Source organism: Rana temporaria, chromosome 11 (assembly GCF_905171775.1).
Source record: "Rana temporaria chromosome 11, aRanTem1.1, whole genome shotgun sequence".
Classification (NCBI taxonomy): domain Eukaryota; kingdom Metazoa; phylum Chordata; class Amphibia; order Anura; family Ranidae; genus Rana; species Rana temporaria.
In genome coordinates, this window is record NC_053499.1 from 142,544,053 (window position 1) to 142,561,400 (window position 17,348).

Consider the following 17,348-nt stretch of genomic DNA (forward strand, 5'->3'; position numbering starts at 1 on the left):
GTCCATTTCTTCTGATCATCCTTGAGATGGTTCTGCACCTTCATTTGAGTCCAGCTCTGTTTGATTCTACTGATTGGACTTGATTAGGAAAGCCACACACCCGTCTATATCCACTTCCCGACCTCCTCATGTACATATACGTCGGCAGAATGGCACGGACAGGCACATCAACGTACCTGTACGTCCCTGCCTGGTCGGGGGTCCGATCGGGACCCCCCCCCCCGCTACATGCGGCGGTCGGATCCCTTCGGGGAGCGATCCGGGACGACGGCGCGGCTATTCGTTTATAGCCGCTCCGTCGCGATCGCTCCCCGGAACTGAAGAACGGGGAGAGCCGTATGTAAACACGGCTTCCCCGTGCTTCACTGTGGCGGCATATCGATCGAGTGATCCCTTATATAAGGGAGACTCGATCGATGACGTCAGTCCTACAGCCACACCCCCCTACAGTTGTAAACACACACAAAGTAAACACTAACTCCTACAGCGCCCCCTGTGGTTAACTCCCAAACTGCAACTGTCATTTTCACAATAAAGAATGCAATTTAAATGCATTTTTTGCTGTGAAAATGACAGTGGTCCCAAAAATGTGTCAAAATTGTCCGAAGTGTCCGCCATAATGTCGCAGTCATGAAAAAAAAAATCGCTGATCGCCGCCATTGGTAGTAAAAAAAAAATAATGAATAAAAATGCAATAAAACTATCCCCTATTTTGTAAACGCTATACATTTTGCGCAAACCAATCGATAAACGCTTATTGCGATTTTTTTTTTTTTTTTTACCAAAAATAGGTAAACGAATACGTATCGGCCTAAACTGAGGAAACATTTTTTTTTAGATATGTTTTTGGGGGTATTTATTATAGCAAAAAGTAACAAATATTGCATTTTTTTCAAAATTGTCGCTCTATTTTTGTTTATAGCGCAAAAAATAAAAACCGCAGAGGTGATCAAATGCCACCAAAAGAAAGCTCTATGTGTGGGGAAAAAAGGACGCCAATTTTGTTTGGGAGCCATGTCGCACGACCGCGCAATTGTCTGTTAAAGCGACGCAGTCCTGAATTGTAAAAACCCCTTGGGTCATTTAGCTGCATATTGGTCCGGTCCTTAAGTGGATATAAGACCTTACAGCTCACAGTGCACGTCAGAGCAAATGAGAATCATGAGGTCAAAGGAACTTCCTGAAGAGCTCAGAGACAGAATTGTGGCAAGGCACAGATCTGGCCAAGGTTACAAAAAAAATTCTGCCGCACTTAAGGTTCCTAAGAGCACAGTGGCCTCCATAAGACGTTTGGGACGACCAGAACCCTTCCTAGAGCTAGCCGTCCGGCCAAACTGAGCTATCGGGGGAGAAGAGCCTTGGTGAGAGAGGTAAAGAAGAACCCAAAGATCACTGTGGCCAGGGCCGATCCTAGGGTCACATGGGCATGGTCATCTTACTAACGCCTCCCCTTTACAAATGTTTCTATGGCTACGACTCAAACTCAGAGATCAGAGTCCCCCCACAGCAGGTGTCCCCATAGATCAGTACTTGTCCAATAGATCCATGTAGCTCGGGCACGCTGGGAGCAGAAGCACATTACAGGGGGTGGGGCATACGTGGCATCTTTGGTTACTTGGAGGGTGGCACTCGGAGAGCATTTATGGTAATGCACGCAGAGGGGGGCGGGGCAGACAGGAGACTGCTCCATGCACACCGGACTGAATTAATTAGTGGAGCCTAGTACCGGAACATGTTCCAGTACTAGGCGCCGCTGTGGTACCCAGCCCGAATTCCAGGGACAGAGGGAGGTATGCACTCTTGTCAGTTGCCAGCGGAGAGCAAGCGGGGGTGGGGAACCGCAGCACCCGCTACATGTGCTCTGCCTCTGGACACAGACAAGGAGGAGGGAGGGGAGCACTTTGGAGCTTCGGCGCCCCCACCTCTACGGCGCCTGGGTGCGGAACTTGGCACACATATAGCCCCATTTAAGTGTGCAAAGTTTGTTGTCTGGGGGACCTACAGCTGGGGAGCACCGATTTTTCAAAGCCAGGCACCCCTTCCATAGACTCCCATGTTAAAAGTCAGTATAGTCATGGGCACAGTGAGGCATGGACATGGGCACAGTGAGGCATGGACATGGACACAGTGAGGCATGCAGATGGACACCCTAGGCCAGTGATGGTGAACCTTGGCACCCCAGATGTTTTGGAACTACATTTCCCATGATGCTCATGCACTCTGCAGTGTAGTTGAGCATCATGGGAAATGTAGTTCCAAAACATCTGAGGTGCCAAGGTTCACCATCACTGCCCTAGGCTTATACTCCAGTCAATAAGTTTTCCCAGTTTTTTGTGGTAAAATTAGGTGCCTAGGCTATTATTTGGGTTGGCTTATACTCGAGCATATACGGTAAATGATTTTAGCAAATGGCTGCAATATAACAAAGAGTGAAAAATTTAAGGGGGTCTGAATACTTTCCGTACCCACTGTATATATACCATAGTTTGTGGAATACAGTTTGGCCTAAATGACAAAAGATTTATTTGCTAAATTTTACAACAGAAATGAAGGAAATGCATTTAATTTTTTTTTTTCAAAATTATGGTTTTTCGTTTTTTATTTCATTTAGCAAAAAATTCAAAAACCAAATGGTGATTAAATCCCACCAAAAGGAAGATCTATTTTGTTTTAAAGCAATGATAAAAAATGTATCTGGGTACAGTGTTGCATGACTGTGCAATTGTCATTCAAAATGTGACTGTGGTGAAGATTAGCCTGGGCATGAAGGGGGTGAAAGTGCCCAGTATTGAAGTGGTTAATGCACTTCCCGTTGCCCAAGTGCAGCACTCACCTGTTCTGGTCACCTGCCACATCCTCGGGGGGGCGCTGTACTCTGCTTCCTACTATTAACACATACAGCACAGAGCAGCATTTGCGGTAGCGCTCATAACAGATAGCAATTTCCAGACCAGGTGATGGCGGCTTACTGGCCAATCAGGCAGAAGCTGCCTGTAAACAAATCCTGGTACCCATCTCCAATCTGGAATATTTAGGGTGATCTGAGTTTTTTTGGGCAGAAGAGGGTAACGTGGTACATGGCATGGAGAGAAGGGGTCAGATATGGACTGTGACAGCAGGCCACCACCCCAATGTATCTTCCCTATCTGTGCTAGGAGGGTCACGGCGCTCCCCTTGTGTGGGGCTCATCACTTATGTGTCTCCTTTTGTTTTCAGAGCATGGTGGATGATTTTGAAGATTCGGAGATCCTGACTCGATTTTACGCAGATGAAATTTGTTGCAAAGCTGGGAACAAGGTCTTCTCCATCCCACTGCGCTGACTGGTCACAGGATGTGATAATTCTGCGGATACTGTTACACAGCCTGCACTGATAACGGAGTATTTCTACATGTAACTGGTGATATTATGTACTGATATTTTCTACAAGGTGACATATTTTAGAATAAAACAATATGAACAGACTGCTTTCTGCTCCTTGAATGATCTAAAGAGAATGTCAAGTAAAATCTCATCCAAAACATATGACGCGGCTGGGTGCACACGGTAAGGTTGGGAGGCTCACAATGCATCATAGGTACACGGTACAGCTAGGGGTACATTTGAGGTGCACAATATGGCTGGGGTTTCACCGGAGGCAAACGTTATGACTGGGGGGTACATCAGAGGTATGCACATCTGAGGGATCAGCCCCATAGTGTACAGTTGTGGGTGCACCAGAGGGACACAATACTGCTGAAAGTACTGTGGAGGAACATGGTACAGTTGGGGGTACACTGGAGACACACAGTATGGTTGGGGGTACATCAGAGGTACGCATAGAGCAAAGTCCAGATTTGAGTGATCAGCCCCAAGCAGCTTATCCCAGGACAGGCGAGTCTATATCCTGAGATTACAGACTTTAAGAGCCACAAGATGGCACAGTGTCTTCTGCTCCCTGGGTTTTACCTGCTGTTCTAAATTGCTTAGTAATGCGAGACTAACCACTAGTTACAATCACTGACCACAGATCACACAAACGTTATGGCCATAAACCTCTGACCATCGCATCTACACTTCCCATTCTGAAGCCATTGCCACCAATTTGGAGTTACCCCACCCACCCACCATGGCCATCAATGTGAGGTTACCCAACTCCCCACCACCATCAATGTGGAGGTAACCCTACTCCCACCACCATGGCCATTAATATGGAGTTACCCTACCTCAGCCACCATGGCCATCAATGTGAAGTTACCCAACTCCCCACCACCATCAATGTGGAGGTAACCCTACTCCCATCACCATTAATATGGAGTTGCCCTACCTCAGCCATCAATGTGGCATTACTCCATCTCACCCACCATGGCCATTAATGTGGCGTTACCCTGCCCCACCCACCATGGCCTTAAATGTGGAGTTACCTACTCCCCATCCACCATGGCCATCAATGTGGCTTTACCCTATCTCACCCACCATGGCCATTAATATGGAGTTACCTAGTCCCCACCACCATGGCCATCAATATGGAGTTACCCCACCTCACCCACCATGGCCATCAATGTGAAGTTACCCAACTCCCCACCACCATCAATGTGGAGGTAACCCTACTCCCACCACCATGTCCATTAATATGGAGTTACCATACCTCAGCCACCATGGCCATCAATGTGGCATTACTCCATCTCACCCACCATAGCCATTAATGTGGCGTTACCCCATCTCACCCACTACGGCCATTAATGTGGCATTACCCTGCCCCACCCACCATGGCCATCAATGTGGCATTACCCTATCTCACCCACCATGGCCATTAATATGGAGTTACCTACTCCCCACCACCATGGCCATCAATATGGAGTTACCCCACCTCACCCACCATGGCCATCAATATGGAGCTACGCCACCCACCCCCACAGCCATTAACCCTTTTGCTACTAGAGCTGTTTTTGCACACGTTACATAAAGCCCCCGATTTTCTAAAAGCAGACATCCTAGAGAATAAAATAGTGGTAGTTTCATTTTTTTATGTCACTTGATATTACCGCAAAATTTCAGTAAAAAACACACTAAATATATATATAGAGAGGTCATCGGTTTAGTGTTACAGAGGAGGTCTTGTGTTAGAATTATTGCTCTCACTCCAGTGTGTGCGGCAAAATGTAACGTGTATCGCAAACAACGTTTTCACGAGTAGGTGCCCCTGACGTGTGCGTTTACATTCGTACATATGTGGGAGGGCCTCAATTTTTTTTTGGGGGGGGGGGGTTTATGTGCTTGGGTGCAACTTTATTTTTTTGCAAAAACAAATGTTTTTTTTTTTTCATCACATAGGGGACAAAAAGTCCCCTATGTCATGATTTTTAGGTGACAAGTTCTCTTTAACGAGACTTGCAGGGTCTAAAAAGACTCTTCATGGCTCCACTGAATGTATTGCAGCAATGCCCTTGGCCTATGGTAGCCGGGGAAAGTGAAAGGGTGGCCCAGAAGGGACGTCACACGTCGCTTTCCGGGTCACAGCAAGGGGAGGAGAGCGAGCGTGTATCCGATCTTTTCCCTCCACCTCAACGGCACCCGATATGTCGGTCTAAGCTTGCAGTTGGGTTAGTACAGCCTAGAATACATGGCGTTGGTACTGGGGGTGTGTGCAGGCAATCGGGTATCAGCACAGCCATCTGAATGCATCTGCCTGTCAGCTTTACACACAATCCCCATGGCTGCAGCCGCCGTATTGCGTGTGAAAACCCCCCCCCCCCCCCCCCGCTGTCAAGTCGGTACGACATACGGACCTGGCAGCGAAAGTGCCAATATGAGTTACCCCACCCGCCATGGCCATTAATATAGGGTTACCCCACCCGCCATGGCCGTTAATATAGGGTTACCCCTCCCGCCATGGTCATTAATATAGAGGCACCCCACCCGCCAGGGCCATTAATATAGGGTTACCCCTCCCGCCATTAATATAGGGTTACCCCACCCGCCATGGCCAATAATATAGGGTTACCCCCACCCGCCATTAATATAGGGTTACCCCACCCGCCATTAATATAGGGTTACCCCACCCGCCATGGCCAATAATATAGGGTTACCCCACCTGCCATGGCCATTAATATAGAGGCACCCCACCCGCCATTAATATAGGGTTACCCCACCCGCCATTAATATAGGGTTACCCCACCCGCCATTAATATAGGGTTACCCCACCCGCCAGGGCCATTAATAGCACACACTGATCTGGATTCCAGAAACCGACAACATTCCGATGAACATTTTTCATTATCATTGTGTGGCGTCACATATAGTACTAGGACTCAGTATGCACTGGTGGCTCAGCAAGCAGTCAGTTCCATCAGCCTCTGTAATATTTGTTTCTGTCCATAGCGCACTTGGAGAGAATACTTCTGTCTGCTGCTCAGCTTGGCGTACTCGGCGGGATCGTCTAGGATACATTGGTCGCTGCGCAGATTGGTGGTGTAGCTCTTCATGGTCAGCTCTGCACTGGCATGGAGAAGTTTGCGCCAGGACAATGGCATACATGCCAATTTCTGATAGGTTAGAGTCTCTTCCTCCTCATCATTATCCTCGTCCTCTTCCCAGCCATCATTTTCCTTGTATTCAGCAAACTCCTCGGCAGACATGCAGAGCAACTGGAAGACAAAGTGTACCTTTAAAATGGATGTAAACCCGGAATTTTTTTTTTCTTTTCTGTCACAATGTAGAGTAAACGATTTCCTATCATCTGTGCCCAGTCTTGCCACAAAGAGTTAATCCAGCTCTGAGCAATCCTCTTTTCAGTGAAATAAAACGGACAAACAGGTGAAAACTTTTGTCCGTTCCGCCCCCTTGCTGTGAGCGACAGGTTACTTACATATCTCATGCACTAGCCTGGAGACGGGCATTATTTTTTAATTCCCACCCCCACTCCTTTTTCTGAAGTCATGTGGTTACTTTTCTGGATGTTACTGATCATAGCAGAATTTAGTGTAAGGAATACACAAGACAAAATGCATGTTGACAAGGGGAGTGTAGAGGTGGGCGGGGAGTCTACTGACATCATGACTCCACCCACCGAGCTCCAGACAACAGATCCACCCACAGAATCTGCAGTTTTTCAGTTCTTAGAACAGACAGAGGGGAGACATTTGACAGGTGAGGATACATGCAGGAGGCATCTATATCCTTATAGATCAGCACTATGGCAGTAGATTAGAAAGGATGAGAGCGGGTTTACATCCACTTTAAGGGTAAAGTTCACCCCCCCCCCCCTAAATTCCAGCTCACCTATGTACCAATATATAGGAGGGGCCCTGTGAAACTTTTAGCCAATTAGATGCCACCTCTCATTTTTCTGCTGATAAGTGTGAACAGGTTGCTAAGAATACCCCTTCCTTCCCTTCCAGTTGGGGACACAGCGCACAAAGTACCGCACAATGAGATAACCGAGTTGGGAGATTCATAGAACATCAGCAATTACCTTCAGAGAGGTCCTCAGCTCTTCATCTGTCAGCACCTCCTCACAGCCGAAGACAAATGCTCCTTCTTCCCCCACCATCTCCATATGGCACAAGAAGGACCACCTCTCTTGCAGCTTTTCCTTCTGCTCCTCTGACTCTGCACCTACAAATACAACCCGATGATAAAATCCGAGGCTTGTGGGATAAACCGAAGGCAACCATCTCAGCATGTCTCCTGCAAACACCAGCCCCTGAAAGGAACACTGTATATATGATAGACCACAGGGACCCATCTCAGCACGTCTTCTGCTAACACCACCCACTGAAAGGAGGACTGTATATAGGATAGACCACAGGGACCCATCTCAGCACATCTTCTGCTAACATCAGCCCCTGAAAGGAGGACTGTGCATAGGATAGACCACAGGGACCCATCTCAGCACATCTTCTGCTTACATCAGCCCCTGAAAGGAGGACTGTGCATAGGATAGACCACAGGGACATATCTCCTGCTAACACCAGCCCCTGAAAGGAGGACTGTATATAGGATAGACCACAGGGACCCATCTCAGCACGTCTTCTGCCAACACCAGCCACTGAAAGGAGGACTGTGCATAGGATAGACCACAGGGACCCATCTCAGCATGTCTTCTGCCAACACCACCCACTGAAAGGAACACTGTATATAGGATAGACCACAGGGACCCATTTCAACACGTCTTCTGCCAACACCAGCCCCTGAAAGGAGGACTGTGCATAGGATAGACCACAGGGACCCATCTCAGCATGTCTCCTGCAAACACGAGCCCCTGAAAGGAACACTGTATATGGGATAGATCACAGGGACCCATCTCAGCACGTCTTCTGCTAACACCAGCCCCTGAAAGGAACACTGTATATAGGATAGACCACATGTATCCATCTCAGCATATCTCCTGCTAACACCAGCCCCTGAAAGGAGGACAGTACATGGGATAGACCACGAGGACCCATCTCTGCATATCTACTGCTAATGGCATATGCTGAAAGAAGGACAGTACATGGGATAGACCACAGGGACCCATCTCAGCAAATCTCCTGCTAACACCAGCCCCTGAAAGGAGGACTGTACATAAGATAGACCACAGGGACCCATCTCAGCACGTCTTCTGCTAACACCAGCCCCTGAAAGGAACACTGTATATAGGATAGACCACAGGCACCCATCTCAGCATATCTCCTGCTAACACCAGCCCCTGAAAGGAGGACAGTACATGAGATAGACCACGGGGGCCCATCTCGGCATATCTACTGCTAATGGCATATGCTGAAAGAAGGACTGTACGTAAGATAACCTACATGGGCCCATCTCAGCATGTCTCCTGCAAACACAACTCACTGAAGGGAGGACTTAATAATGTGGATCCAAAACATCTGGGTGCCAAGGTTCACCATCACTGGTATAAAGGATAAACCAGAGGGACCTATCTCAGCATGTCTCTTGCAAACAACACCAACTGAAAGGAGGACAGTACATGGGATAGACCACAGTGACCCATCTCAGATTGTCTCCTGCTAATGCCAAATGCTGAAAGGAGGACAGTACATGGGATAGACCACAGGGACCCATCTCAGCATGTCTCCTGCTAATGCCAAATGCTGAAAGGAGGGCTGTACGCAAGATTAACTACATGGACCCATCTCAGCATGTCACCTGCTAACACCACCCACTGAAAAGAGGACCTACATACCGTGTTTCCCTGAAAATAAGACCTAGCGTTATTTTCCAGGAGGGCTGCAATATAAGCCCTACCCCGAAAATAAGCCCTAGTTTAAAATGCTTGCAAAATCCTATAATCCACTCTATTATAGTATTATATAATGTACAATGTGTGTGTTTCTGTAATATGAATGCAGGGAAGAGAGCTCCGGCGGGTCACAAAAGCACACAGTGGCGCTATAACGAAGGTTTTTGGCACAATTATATTACAGAAACACACACATTGTACACTATATAATACTGTAATAGAGTGGATTGTAGGATTTTACAAGCATTTTAACTCGATACACACTGGGGATTCCTGTCAGGCAGGGAGAGAGAAGACGGCACATTACATGATAGGACCTTCCCCCGAAAATAAGCCCTACTGTGTCTTTTGTTGCCAAAATTAATATAAGACGCGGGCTTATTTTCGGGGAAACACATTAGGATAAGGCACAGCATGGCTGGCACTGGTCATCGCTCACCTTGCAGCGCAGCTTCCCGCAGAACTGTCATCTGGATGTCGGCGGTGTCATTGATATTGTCTGGATGTGGCTCAGAGAAGCCATACATGTGTAGAAGCTGCCAGTTCCCCATCTGGCCGTAAGTATTAAACAGCTCATGGCCCGCTGGAACCGACTGCGTGGTCACCATTCGCAGACAGTCCTGGAAGTTACCAAACACAATAAATGACCCCTTCATACCAAACACAGCCTGGAAAATACATGAAACTAATCCAAGAGACTCACCGGCGCGAACTCCAAGTGCGTATTGTGCCGCGCAACGTGATTCAGCAAGTCCGCCACGGGAACCATCATTGGAGGAGGGACCTCCTTCTCACAATCATCTTCATCCTCCATCGGCTCCTGGAAACTGGAAAACACAGGACAAGTTCTAAGAGGGACCTTCCTCAATGTCATACATACATGGTCCTTCATATAGGACTATACCAGGGTGTCTCTTGGTGATTGCTATATACTGGTACTAGTGGTATACCAGAAACTATTCTATAACAATGGCATGCAATATACACAGCCCTTCATATCACACTGCACATGGGATGTCTCTTTATCAGTTCCTAGAGTACCACCAGTACCAGTATTTAGCAGTCACAGCTGGGGGCGGGGCATATTTATGGCACAGTCAGGACACAGAGCAGGGGTGGGGCCTATTCACAGCACAGTTAAGGCACAGAGCGGGGGCAGGGCCAATTCATGTCACATTTGGGGGCACAAAGCAGAGGCAGGGCCTATTCAAAGCACAGCTGGGGGAACAAAGTGGGGGTCGGGCTGTCCAAGTGGTTGTAAAGGTTCAGGTATTTTATTTTATTTTTTAAATAACAAACATGTCATACTTACCTCCACTGTGAAGTTCGTTCAGCACAGAGTGGCCCCGATCCTCCTGTTCTGGGGTCCCACGGCAGCTCCTCCCCACAATAGATAACCCCCTCTGAGAAGCGCTCTCCCGAGGGGGTTACCTTGCCGGCACGCTTCCGTGTCATACACTCGGCGTCCATAGCTACCGAGCAGGGGCGTAACTAGAAATCACAGGGCCCCATAGAAAAATGTTGTATGGGGCCCCCTCCCTGCAAAACAGCCCCCCCCCAAATTTCCGCTACTGTGACCCATCAGATGCTGCCAGTGTGCCCATCAATTGCCACTACTGTGCCCCATCAGATGCCGCCAGTGTGCCCATCAATTGCCGCTACTGTGCCCCATCAGATGCTGCCAGTGTGCCCATCAATTGCCGCTACTGTGCCCCATCAGATGCTGCCAGTGTGCCCATCAATTGCCACTACTGTGCCCCATCAGATGCCGCCAGTGTGCCCATCAATTGCCGCTACTGTGCCCCATCAGATGCTGCCAGTGTGCCCCATCAGATGCCGCCAGTGTGCCCATCAATTGCCGCTACTGTGCCCCATCAGATGCTGCCAGTGTGCCCATCAATTGTCGCTACTGTGCCCCATCAGATGCTGCCAGTGTGCCCATCAATTGCCGCTACTGTGCCCCATCAGATGCTGCCAGTGTGCCCATCAATTGCCGCTGTGTGCCCTATCAGATGCTGCCTGCCACTTTCCTGTCTCGCAGCGGGTCAGCGGTGGTCTCCTACACGTCCTGCATGTCTTCTTCCGTCCTCTCTCAGGCATCCAATCACAGCACCGGACGTTTCAGCCAATCAACAGACCCGGCAACCTGATTGGCTGAAAGGCAGATTCAGTGTTAGCAAAGCCGTTATGTAAGACATACGCCGGCGTAAAGATAAAGCAGGTCTCTAGGTGGCGTAGCCCATGCAAAGTATGGACCTCGGAACAAGTGTATCTTTTTACGTCGTTTGCGTAAGTCGTACGCAAATAGGGCTGTGCGTAAGTTACGTTCACGTCGTAGGCAGTGTTCGACGTATCTTAGGCATTCTATCCGACGCATGCGCACTGGGATACGTCCACGGACGGCGCATGCGCCGTACGTTCAAAACATCATTTACGTGGGGTCATGCTTTATTTGCATAAAACACGCCCACCTCTTCCCAATTTGAATTAGGCGCGCTTACGCCGGCACATTTACGCTACGCCGCCGTAACTTAGGACGCAAGTGCTTTGTGAATAAGTTGTGGCGGCGTAGCGTAAATACGCTACGCCCGCCCACACTTACGCCGGGGTACGTGAATCTAGGCCTAAGACTGGGGTGCCATTAAAGTTCATGTGCGTGTAAAGGTGCCCCAATACTTTTGATAATACAGTGTATGTAGTCAGGGAGTGGCTGTAAAGAGGTTGCAGAAGATGAGCAGCACTGACAAGGAACACTCACCTGTAGGCCATGACAAAGGCCACCAGCCTCATGTAGAGGTCCAGTGTGTGAGTCTGGGGATCGAACTTCTCTGGATGTCTCAGGATGAAGGGAAGGACGATTGTCTTATATTCCTGCTCAATATTATCTAGATCTTTACTGACTGCGTCCGGCACCCCGGTGCCCTCCAGAAGCTCCGCCCGCTCCTTCTCCGACCTACCAAAGGAAATGCGCGTCAGACATAGAACTTTGCCCAGTGAGGTCATGTGATGTCCATGTCCCCGCCCACCCACAGTTCTCACCAAAACATGGGGAGGTCAGGAGGAACCAGCCGGGGCCACAGCCCAAAGTATGGCGCCCATGGTGAGCCGGCGTCTGTGGCTTCATACATGAGGGAGAGGATGAGGGGAACCCAGCCGGATGTGCTGTCCAGACTCTGCTGTTCTGTGGGAGGAAACGCAAGACGCATATTAACCACTTCATTACTGGGCGCTTACACCCCCTTCGTGCCCAGACCGATTTTCAGCGCTGACTCATTTTGAATGACAATTGCGCGGTCATACGACGCTGTACCCAAATTATATTTTTATCATTTTTTTCCCACAAATAGAGCTTTCTTTTGGTGGTATTTGATCACCTCTGCGAATTTTATTTTTTGCGCTATAAACAAAAAAAGACAGAAAATTTTGAAAAAAAAAACACAATGGGGTAGATTCAGGTAGGGAACGCGTATTTGTGTGCGGGCGTAACTTATCCTATTTACGCTACGCCTCCGCAACTTTGACAGGCAAGTGCAGTATTTACAAAGCAAAGTAGCGTAAATCGGCTGGCGTAAGCCCGCCTAATTCAAATTTGGAACATGTGGGCGTGTTTTATGTTAATTTATTGTGACCCTACGTAAATGACGCTTTTTACGAACGGCTCATGCGCCGTCCGTGAAAGTATCCCAGTGCGCATGCTCCAAATTAACCCGCAAAAAGCCAATGCTTTCGACGTGAACGTAAATGACGCACAGCCCTATTCGCGAACGACTTACGCAAACGACGGAAAATTCGACGCTGGCCCGACATCCATACTTAACATTGGCTGCGCCTCATATAGCAGGGGTAACTTTACGCCGGAAAAAGCCTAACGTAAACGGCGTATCTGTACTGCGACGGCCGGGCGTACGTTCGTGAATAGGCGTATCTAGCTGATTTACATATTCTAGGCGTAAATCAGCGTACATGCCCCTAGCGGCCAGCGTAACTATGCAGTTAAGATACGACGGCGTAGGAGACTTACGCTGGTCGTATCTTAGACAAATTCTGGCGTATCTGATTCTTTAAATCAGGCGCCAAGATACGACGCCTCAGACTCAGAGATCCGACGGTGTATCTGGAGATACGCCGCCGTATCTCCTACCTGAATCTGGCCCAATATTTTTTACTTTTTGTTATAATAATATCCCAATTTTTTATTTTTTTTAATGTTTTCCTCGGTTTAGGCCGATACGTATTCTTCTACATATTTTTGTTAAAAAAAAAAAAAAAAAATCGCAATAAGCGTATATTAATTGGTTTGCGCAAAAGTTATAGCGCCTACAAAATAGGGGATAGATTTATGATTTATTTTTTACTAGTAATGGCGGCGATCTGTTCTGTTAGGCCTGCGATACTGCAGCTGACGTATCGGACACTTTTGACACAATTTTGGGACCATTCACATTTTTACAGCGACCAGTGCTATAAAACTGCACTGATTACTGTATAAATGTGACTGGCAGGGAAGGGGTTAACACTAGGGGGTGAGGAAGGGGTTAAATGTATTCCCTGGGTGTGTTCTAACTGTGGGGGGAGGGGACAGACTGGGGGAGGTGACCGATCTGTGTCCCTATGTACAAGGGACACAGCATCAGTCTCCTCTCTCCCATACAGGACGGGGAGCTCTGTATTTACACCCCATCATTACACACAGAGTTCCACGTCCCTGCGGTCACCGCCGATCGCGGGTACCCGACGGACATCGCGGCCACCAGGCACGCGCATCGGCATTTCATCGACGGGCACAGTGTTTCGGCGCGCGCGGGGAATGCACATAAAAGGACGTCCACCCGGCAGTTGTGTAGCGCGGCTCTCAAGTGGTTAAGAGGGCATGTCTTCATCCCGCAGGGGCGGGTTCATGTGGTAGGCGGATCTATCATAGCACACACAGAAACCTCCAATAGAAGCGCTCATCCCTGAGCCAATGCTGGGCAGGGGTTGGGCTTCCCTTTAAAGGGGAACTCCGCTCCTCTCACCTTCCTCCAGCATTTCCCGGATCCGAGTTGTGTGTTGCGACAACAGAGCAGAGCGGGGGATGGTAAACACAACTTCTCCAGCTGGAATATCCTGGCGGGCCAGCATCCCGTACTGCGCCACTGTCCCCTCCATGCCGATGGACACCTGGGGGGACACAGGGACACCGATTAGAGGGGAAGCTCATCCGGCAGAGGGAGCTCATCAGCACACAGAGACTTACCTTCGGGTTCAGGTGGATTCCAGATTCTCCACACCAAGCCAGGAAGGAAGAGAGCAGTTCCTTGTGGGCGGAGACAGGACCATGGTGGGTGGAGACTGGATCATTGTGGGTGGAGACTGGATCATTGTGAGCGGAGACCGGTTCTTGGTTTTCTTCCTGGAGCTGAGAAAAAAATATTGACAAAAATTAAATGTAGCTCCGCCCTCCTTACACACCCTTCTGACTGTCCCTCCACCGCCCCGCCCTCCTTACACACGCTTCATCGCCCCGCCCTCCTTACACACGCTTCATCGCCCCGCCCTTCTGACTGTTTTGGTTTTCCTCCTGGAGCCCAGAAATAATATTGACAAACATTAAATGTAGCTCCACCCTCTTTACACACCCTTCTGACTGTCACTCCACCGCCCCGCCCTCCTTACACACCCTTCTGATTGTCCCTTCATCCGCCCCGGCCATGTCCCTGAGCTATAATAATAATAATATCCCGCACCTTCCGCCTCTTCCCCTCCGGACTCATCTTCAACATGTGCCTCCGGGATCACTTCCGTGTTACGCCCCGCCCGCCGAGGGCTGTTCTCCTCATTGGAGGGCTTGAAGTGACGTAACATAAAAATGTGAGAAAGACACACCCACCGAGCGAGCTTCGATTCATTGGACCCTCCATGCTCCGCCCCCGAACGCGATTCCAGCAGCAAGCCGCGCCCACTCCATTGTAAAGTGGGAAATCTGAATTCTTCTGTCATACCGATCCCGATCATCTCCATCCATATCATCTGTACTATAGATAATATTCTTCTGAGTACGGGAGGCGGGACCATCCCCATCCTGGTTACCAAAAGAGATGTGTACATCCAATCCCCGGGCTTCTCTCCCACCCTGCCCCCTACTGAGTGTAAGCTCTGCTGGCAAGTCTCCAGGAACTGCGGATAGTTCACCTGCACACTGCATTTTACTGCAGAGACCCCCCAACACGTGATTGTATGCTTCCCGCGTCCTAATCCAATTTAGAACTCCTCCCATGAACTCATCTAACCTAGAACCCCTCTGGCCTTGACCTAATCTAACCTAGAACCCCTCTGACATGACCTCATCTAACCAGGAACCCCCCATTTAACCTTGCTACAACCCCCTCCCCTCATCTAACCTAGAACCCCTCCCCCTGACCAGGAACCCCCTCCCCTCGGACCTGTTCTATAATAGAACCCCCCATCTAACCTACAACCCCTCTTCCTGACCTCATCTAACCTAGGTTTCCTCAACCCCGACCTCATCTAACCTAGAACCTCTCCCCCTGACCTCATCTAACAGGAACCCCCTCCCCTCAGACCTCTCTCAGACCTCTTCTAAAATAGAACCCCTCCCCTCATCTAACCAAGAACTCCTTTGCCCTGACCTCATCTAACCTAGGATCCCTCCGCCCTGACCTCATTCAACCTAGAACCCCACTCCTCTGACCTCATCTAACCTAGAACCCCTCCCCTTTGACTCCATCCAACCTAGATCCATCCCCTCATCTAACAAAGAACCCCTCCCCTCTAACCTACAACCTCTGCCCTTGATCTCATCTAATCTGGAACCTCTCTTAACCAGGAACCCCTTCCTCTTGGACCTCTTCTAAAATAGAACCCCTCCCCTAGCCTAGAACCCCTTTCCTCATCTAACAAAGAACCCCTCCCATCTAACCTATAACCCCTCACTATGACCTAATCTAACCAAGAACCCTCTCCCCTCTTCTAAAATAGAACCCCTCTGCTCATCTAACCAAGAACCCCTCCCCTAATATAGGAGCCCCTCCCCATGGACCTCACCTAACCTAGAACCCCTCCCGTCATCTAACCTAGAACCAATCCGCCCTGATCTCATATAACCTAGAACTCCTCCCCTCTGTACTCATCTCACCTAGAGCCCCTCCCTGAGCCAAATTAACCAAGACACCCCCCCATCTAACCTAGAACCCCCCCCTCCCCCCACACACCTGAACAAGGCCATATTTAGGTCTAGGTGGAGTCTGTCCTTTAAAGTGTACTTACTTTTTAACCACTTCAAGACCGGACTATGTCAGCCCCTTCTTGCTCGGGCCATTTTTCAGCTGTCACACGCGCGGTCATGCAACATTGTAACAAAATTAAACCTATATATTTTTTCAGTGGTATTTGGCCACTTACCGACCGTGCTATAGCTGAATGATCGCTACAGATAGTTCTGGGACGCCATCACATGATCACAGGCGGAGTGTTCTGATGATCACAGATTGGAGGTAAAGAGACAATCAGCAGCTCCTTAAAAAGTTATTATTTTTTTCCAAATTTTTGGTGTTATTATTAGTTAATTTAGCAAAAAAAAAAACAGTGACCCAGTCACCTATCAGTGCCACCTATGAGTGCAGCCTCATCAGTGCCCATCAGTTCCACCTATTAGTGCCAATCAGTGCAGCCTCATCAGCGGAAAAAAAATGACCCGTTTGCAAAATTTTATAACAATGTATTTTTTTATATCAAAAAATTCAATCTTTTTTTTTTTTTGCTAAACAAATTAAAAAACATCAGTGATTAAAAGTTTTATCCAAAAATTGAATTTCTGTTATGTCCCCCCCTCCAGGAACCTTGTACCTGTTTTTGACAGGTACCCTTTCTCCACTTCTGGAGATGGCGCTGCAGCATCTTCCTCCGCCGGGCCAATTAGAAAGTGCAGCTCAAGGTACTTGATATGGTGAAGTACAAACAGCAGGTAGCCAGGGAGACTCGATCATTCCATGGTCATGGACTGAAACCAATCATTACCCAAAAATAGAAAGGCGCTACCATAGTGTAAATCGTGACTTTACAAATTTTATTAAAATTAAAAGTTGCACTTACAAGAAGTTAGAGATAAAAACATTAAGGTTTAAAAGCCG

At 48.6% G+C, this 17,348-nt stretch overlaps 2 protein-coding genes across 6 annotated transcripts in view; one reads left to right on the forward strand and one right to left on the reverse strand.

Moving 5' to 3' along the window:
* USB1 (U6 snRNA biogenesis phosphodiesterase 1) overlaps positions 1 to 3,464 on the forward strand; it is a 92,345-nt gene extending 88,881 nt beyond the window's left edge. For all 4 annotated transcript variants that reach the window (XM_040329265.1, XM_040329264.1, XM_040329266.1 and 1 more), the window contains one exon: positions 3,217 to 3,464. In XM_040329265.1, the coding sequence (XP_040185199.1) occupies positions 3,217 to 3,321 (105 nt within the window). In that variant the 3' untranslated portion in view covers positions 3,322 to 3,464. The remainder of the gene's footprint in view (positions 1 to 3,216) is intronic.
* A 2,771-nt stretch (positions 3,465 to 6,235) lies between these two features.
* On the reverse strand, positions 6,236 to 15,055 carry SETD6 (SET domain containing 6, protein lysine methyltransferase). Of its 2 annotated transcripts, none has more exons than XM_040329269.1 (9): positions 14,946 to 15,055; positions 14,456 to 14,617; positions 14,235 to 14,379; positions 12,259 to 12,400; positions 11,978 to 12,172; positions 9,923 to 10,046; positions 9,659 to 9,839; positions 7,453 to 7,595; positions 6,236 to 6,625 (listed from the first exon to the last, which is right to left on the reverse strand). In XM_040329269.1, exons 1-9 carry the CDS (start codon positions 14,979 to 14,981, stop codon positions 6,308 to 6,310), a joined length of 1,446 nt encoding a protein of 481 aa, XP_040185203.1. In that variant the 5' UTR covers positions 14,982 to 15,055; the 3' UTR covers positions 6,236 to 6,307. The 2 variants fall into 2 exon arrangements, with proteins under 2 accessions (XP_040185203.1, XP_040185204.1); XM_040329270.1 differs by lacking the exon at positions 14,946 to 15,055 and adding an exon at positions 14,879 to 14,926.
* Between the last annotated feature and the right edge of the window lie 2,293 nt (positions 15,056 to 17,348).

What these genes read in the sequence shown, in the direction of transcription:
- SETD6 (XM_040329269.1), bottom strand. Translation starts at nt 14,981, where the DNA reads ATGTTGAAGATGAGTCCGGAGGGGAAGAGGCGGAAG. An exon ending in CCTGACCTCCCCATGTTTTG is followed by an intron (nt 12,173 to 12,258) that starts GTGAGAACTGTG and finishes TTCCTTTGGTAG; the next exon opens with GTCGGAGAAGGAGCGGGCGG. An exon ending in AGCTGAGGACCTCTCTGAAG is followed by an intron (nt 6,626 to 7,452) that starts GTAATTGCTGAT and finishes TTTGTCTTCCAG; the next exon opens with TTGCTCTGCATGTCTGCCGA.